Raw genomic sequence first — 6658 nt, forward strand, 5'->3', positions numbered from 1 at the left:
CTGAATGTGTGTATTTGTGCATCCTGTTGTGTACCTGTGTATTAATATGCACAGACTGACATCTAAGAAATGTCAAATGAATGACACTGTTCTTATTGGACACTGACTCTGTGAATTCCACAGTTTGACCTTAGATTGGTTGCGGCTTTGTACATCCACTGGTTATCGTAGTTTCAGTGAGAAGCCGCTTCGGTTTAGCAGTTTAAAAGAAGTTGCCCCGACTCTGCAATATGCTGTAGCTAAAACCTTACTCAACAGTACTTGTAAAATGTTTCAAATTAGCACAAACATATGCTGTAAACACAAGCCGTTGACGTGATGGTGTGCCCATTGTGCTCATGACACACAACTTTGTTGGAGAAGGCTAAATTGATGATTGATGTTTCTTGCTTGTTGCCAGCTAACAGTAATGGGCTTTATTTTGCATTTTTGAGAAACTTTGACAGGAACATGTTGCGAGAACTTGAATAATTTGACTGTCGGATCTAACAATAGTTGGTATTCTTTAATTGTGTTTTGCCAATGATACTTGGCTTGAAGCAGGCTAACCACAGAGGGTTGGGCTCACAACGCTTCATCAATGGGTGCCATGCCATGAAGAGATATTTGCTGACATGTAAACAACATGCACACTATTAAAATTACAAAGAGCTCCAGGAATGCTGTAAAACACCTTGGTTTACTGTTTGCTTGTCTTTGTCACTCACACAGTTTTCTCTTTTGCCTCCACTGTCAATGTCAAAATGACCTACAGGTAGTTTTGCCTTTAAATTGTATTTTCTATGTGACTATTTCGAGCCCTGTGAAGACATGTTGACAGTACTGTAAGTAAAAACATGTTTTTTACACCCAGTAAATTAGTCTGTTACCCCTGACAGTGTGTCATTGTTTTATCTTTGATCTGCAGTGTGTTGTATTGGAAATTATCCTTGGTATCACTGGTCACATAATGATGGTGGGAAAGACTTGAGAGTGGTCACAACATCAAGACTTTAGTATGATTACAATAAAAAAGGCTGTGCTTTGATAACAAGCCCCCAGGGACAGTGCTGGGCTTTTAACCCACTTTGTAATTACCTGTAATTACAATGTCATGTGACACACAGAGAACCAAAAAGGCCATTTCCCATAAACTTCAATTTTGAAAGAAGCAGCTGCAGTGTCACAACCCTGTAAGATGACTGATGCTTTGACTATTACAATTTGGGCCATTCTGTATGATAACATTTAAGTTATTTTGTAATGACTCAAGTCAGTTGAGGGCTTCTTGAATCAAAATTACAATGTAATGTTTTGTTTAGCAGATAATGTTTCTTTATCTTAGTGAAAAATGTTTGCTTGTTAACATTTTCTAATAGATAGAGTGCTGCAGGGATGATGATTTTTGTAGTCTCACCTGGAAATTACCATCGACCAAGTAGTAAAAAGCAAACATTAGTCGCCAACACTATCTCCTACAACACAATACGATACACAATGTATTGATCAATCAACATTGTAAAGTTAAAGTAAATATAGCTTGCAACTAAACTCTGCCTGTAAAGACAGACTGGTGAGAAGCTGAGAGTTCTGGGGTGATGATGTTTAACATCCTTGATGACATCTGTAGTCTCAGTAAGCCACTTTTTAGCAACCGCTTATTTTCAGACACTTACAGAGGTTGCAATTAAAAATTTCATGTTGTGGAACAAAATATGAATATGCATTTAACACCCAGTCAAAAAGACCCTTTGACTTTGAGATGAGGGAACTAGAAGTAAAACATTTTAACTTATTTCCAGGTTTTTGGAGTCATCCCTGCAGCATGTTATTAACATAAAATCAAAGTACAGCTCAGGCAGATAGTACCACCATAGTAGTGGAGAGTCAGTGGCACTGGATTATTGCGGGATTCACCAATAATTTTTTAATGTTCGGAACATAAATGTCTGTTACCAAATTCATTAGGTTTCATCCTCTTGGGACGTTCAACACCTGTGCAATGGCAGCCATCTAAATGGTGTACTGGCCAAGCAACACTGCCATCCCATGAGCCATGCTACTACTTGTGTGGTCAAAAACAGAAACTGAATATATTTTTCCTAAATAAAGGACTGGCTGACTTAAATAAAATGCATTTTTAAGAGAAATAGTTTACTGTCCTTTATTATTTTAATGCTGTCGTATTCTTAAAGTTTAAAATCACCCCCTGTCTTCCAAATGGGCGACGGTGTTCTTTGGGTGTAATGCAGTGATGAAGTTAAGAGATGTTTTTTACAGGCCCTGATGTGCTCGTGTAGCAAGGAGCCAAAACATACCGAGGATGTGTGTATGAGATTGCATGGACGAGTGTGCGCCTGCTTGTTTTCATCATTAAATATGAGGGTCATAGTTAGGGGTCCTTCCTGGCCTAAGGCTCAGCCCTTTGCTATATTTATTGTTGGTAATGCAGCAACTGTCAAGTCTAATTGAGAACTATAGGGTGAATGTATCTGGGGCATTTAATAGCATCAAGGCTCTTAGTAAAATAATTAAAATGCAAGATTCTTTTTGTCTTTTTCACTGCCCCGCTCCATGTTTCTTGCTCTAACCTTTCCCGACCTGCTCTCAAAACATCTCTGCTGTCAGCCGCGGGACGGGCTGCTCTCATTTCAGAGATCTGGGGGGGAGGTTGTTTTTGAGAGAGAGAGAGGGAGTTCAAGGGAGGGGTAGCAGGCTGATGGCTAGCATCTTCAGCAACATGAGCAAACAGTGCTTTAACTTGACAGTCAACTGGAGACATCGTGACTCTGCTCTGGAAAGGTAGCAATTGATTTTCAATAGTGGTGAGTTGCCATGTGGATTTGGCCCTCTGTGTGAACCCAGGCATGCCAAATCTGAATAGAGGGTTTACATTAGTTGAAATACCAAGAGTCACTGAATACTGTTATTGAAAAGATAGAGCTTAAAATATTCTGTGGAATACAGACCATGACACTGAAATGTGTAAAGCGTTAGATGGTCAATCTGGAAAGAGTATTCCCTCCTGTTCCCTCCAAGTTTTCTTCAGTCCTTCATGGTGACCCAAGTTGACATAAGCCCCTAAAGTAACTTGTAAACAATCCCTTCCAAAGTGGCTTAAACTCACATTTAGTTAGCAACCTCCCTCTTAAGTGTCTACACCTAAACATGGCTCACTTTTACACGCCTTTAAGCAACTTAACGTGGATTTATCCAGTGTAATGATCCTGTGAAGGTGCTGCTCTAGGTACCTTTTGAAGATGTGTTTCTCAGCCCCCTGAATCACAGTGCAGAGGTCTGCCAACCCTCCGAGCTAATACTCCAAATCCACTAATCCAGCCGTCTTTAAGAGATCTCAACGGCAGTCGGATGGAATAATTAAAGGCTGGAATAATTAGCTTGGAATCTGTGGACGGGGGATGATTAAATTGATGAGAGTGGGTTTTTTTGTGGTCCAACTCAGTTTACGCTTTGCTGGACTGGGACTTAGTGCCAGGAATGATTGAAGATGCAGTGGTCAGTTTCCCTCACAGGATGAGAGAACAAGCGAGTGGTGTTTTTGTTTTGTTTTTCATCATTTTTAAGAAGTTCGTCTCCAACCTGGACCTTGCAGGTGGCGGGACGGCTGACCTGACCCAAGCCTACGAGGTGGATGCTGAGGAAGGCCTGTCTGCTGCAGAAGCAGGTGTCGTTATAGCTGAAAGGTTGCTGGAAAACATGAATATTAGCATTAGATTAACATGAACTGTTTTGGTGACAACCCTATAAGCAGCTAGCTCAGAGGCAGCGAGGACCTGCCAGCCCAGTGAACTGACAACTGTGTGAAACAGGATCACTTAAAGCTCAGCAAAGAGCACCTTCCTGGGCACTAACCCAGAGTTAGCTCTTGGCATCACTCACCCCACTTCACCTCAGAAGTTGGGCTTGTTGCCGGAAACTTTTGAAGAGCAGATAATATGTGAAAGATGGACAAAGATGCGGTGTGACACAGATGCTGGGAGTGTATATGGAAAGATAACATAAAAAGAGGGAATGTGTAAAAAGTGATTGAAAATCCTGAATCATCACCTTGAGAAGAGAGATGTTAAGCAGTTGTGGCAGAAGCAAGGATGAGGTAATCAGAAGGAAACAAGGAGTTTCAAAAAGGCCTGAATATGTCAGAGCAGTAAAGGCGGACAGCCTTATTCGAGATGGTTTGCTTTTCTCCCCAGTCATCATGTCCGAATCACCCAATCTGTCCGCCTCGCCTGATTCTGTTTTTTTTTTTTCTTTTTCATCATCTTTTTTTGAACAGCAGCCTTTTGACTTCACATATTCCCCAAGAAAAGACAAAAGACAAACAGTTAGCCAAGTGAAAGAGGGAGGAGGGGATGAAATCACAAACTCGAGACTGTGGGGTACTTTGTGTTTTGCCTGTAAGTACAAATTCAGAGTGACATATGGGGAGTTTTCTCCCCCCGCCTCATCTTTGAGGGAGGGGGTTGAAGAGGAGCATGTGTGAGGAGGGGTGGATTTCAGAGGCTATGCAGCATTTGCAGTGCAGCGTAGGGTTGTTGATGCGAGCCATGTTGAGGATGATGGAGCTGAGAGGCTTAACTAATTTTGGAAAGAGAGAGCAGGAGGACGAGAGCGGAGGGGGGATTTGGGGCCTTTTGTTACAGCCTGTTTGATCTGGGAATTTGAAAAAAAAAAAAATGGCCCAGAGATGTCGTGAAAATGAGAGAATTACTGCTTGGGTCCCTCACTCTTCTTTTTTTTTTATCAAACTCGAGTAGTACAGGAATTTCTAATTCACTCCCAAGTCAAAGCTGCAGATATTTTTCTCCCCCCCCCCCCTTGCTTACCGATAATAACTGGATGTAGTTAAACCCTGATTGTTAATTACTAATTACTCATCGTACATGAGAAGCCAGGAGAGCACAGCTAAGCTGATCAAATGAGTCTCGCTCCGGAGCTTGTAGGTTTTCCCGTTTTGTCTCATCTTCATGTTGTTAAGGCGTTCTGGATGGGCTTGTTTTCGATGGCTTTTGACAAGATAAAGAGAGATTTTTGTCGGAAAGGGGAAAGAGCGGGGGGGCTCCCTCGTCGTTTTCCCTTGGGTGTGATCATAGACACTTGATTTAAAGCTTTCATGGGTTAACCAAAGCACAACCTGCAGGTGTTCTTTCTCTGGAATACAGCCGTTGGTTCCCCTGCATTAAGCAGGCAGTTTGGCCTTGGTTCAGTTTGCTTGATTGTCGTAAAAAGTGAGACTCAATTTACTCAAAAATACTCAAACTGGCACCCTGTGTCTCCACAGCAGAAAATGAATTTGGGGGGTTTTAAAGCTAATGTTTGGCAACAATTGCTCAGTCACACAGCGTTATCTCAGAATCACTTTATCATCAGCTCTGTCATGCCCGGTTGATTATTTCAGGATATTCACTAACTTTAATTTACTCCTCTTGTTGTGTGTGCATTCTTTTACTCCTCAGCAGCCTTTGTCTTGCCTCTCGCCCACAGATTCCTCCCTCCCTTCCTCCTCCCCTCCACCAGCTACCTGAGGAGCTGTCAGTCTGGATTGCGGCACTGTCGGTTCAGCCTGTCAGGCTGAGGGACGTGTTCTGATCAGCCGTGGACACTGATAGACCTGTCAGGTGAGATGACAGCCGCAAGTGAAGACGCACACAGACAGGTACATGTAATGTGACAAGACTCCTTCATTCCTCCACCACCACCAGCTTCCCCTCACCCCCCCTCCCCACTTCCGAAAAAAAAAAAAAATATATCCATAAGTTGAAAGAGTGCACAAGGGATGAGCACAGTTCCTGACGACTTAAAGGAAAACTTTTCTTTTGAGCCTGAGCGGATGTGACGCAGCCACGTGATGAAGTATGGCTCGGGCATCAGTTTAATGTCATTTCAACTTGCATTTTTGAATCTTATCCCTGCACATGGTCTGCATGGACTTAAATGTTTTTGGTCCACCAGCTTCCACAGTATTGAGACTTCAGACTGTAGCCAATAGTGTCTGAGTATTTTTTTTTTTTCTAGTGTTTTTTTTTTTCAATTTGCATGAAAGGAAATGAGCAGCAAACTGTATCAAATGTGTCCATTCATACCAAAACCTTACTGGCATGAATGATAACAGCATAATAATGTTTGGGTATTTCCCATGTCCCAACCGGTGCATGCCTAACCAACAAAACTAATATCAGCTTGTGTGCGTTCACACTCGTCCCATAAAACTATGTAAATTACTCAGGTCGAGGAAAGTTGTGCACATATGAAACCTCTATGGATCACAAATTGATTCATCCTTTGACCTAATTTGGAGTTGGTGGTGTCCTTTCAACAATTGTACAGACTTCTCATTTACAGTGCTGTTCTATGGGCAAAATGCTTTTCACTGCAATACCACAAGAGGCCACAGAGCAAAACTGGAAGCAAGGCTGAGCCACTGCCACAGGTCTAAGTAGCTGCCATACTCAAACTTCCCTGGTCAACAGTGACTTAAGTAAAGTGTTACACAGTGCTGTCCAGTCAAAAGCAATCATTTGTATAACCTGGATGTAAATGAAAAAAAATTCTACTTGTAAGTATTTTAGAGGGCAAAATATATTAGCCTTCATTTTAGTTTGAAACCTTATTAGCACAAAAACTAAAATGATCAACAGAATGCGGAGCTCCCAGTCCAGGC

General features: G+C 42.0%; 1 protein-coding gene across 3 annotated transcripts in view; it reads left to right on the top strand.

The window, feature by feature from the left end:
- babam2 (BRISC and BRCA1 A complex member 2) overlaps positions 1 to 875 on the top strand; it is an 82369-nt gene extending 81494 nt beyond the window's left edge. For 2 of the 3 annotated variants that reach the window (XM_037125393.1, XM_037125394.1), the window contains exon 13: positions 520 to 875. In XM_037125393.1, coding sequence (XP_036981288.1) covers positions 520 to 526 — 7 coding nt within the window. In that variant the 3' untranslated portion in view covers positions 527 to 875. The remainder of the gene's footprint in view (positions 1 to 519) is intronic. The other variant, XM_037125395.1, reaches the window with a different exon arrangement.
- Positions 876 to 6658: the final 5783 nt, after the last annotated feature.

The sequence above is a fragment of the Acanthopagrus latus genome, chromosome 16 (genome assembly GCF_904848185.1).
Source record: "Acanthopagrus latus isolate v.2019 chromosome 16, fAcaLat1.1, whole genome shotgun sequence".
NCBI lineage: Eukaryota > Metazoa > Chordata > Actinopteri > Spariformes > Sparidae > Acanthopagrus > Acanthopagrus latus.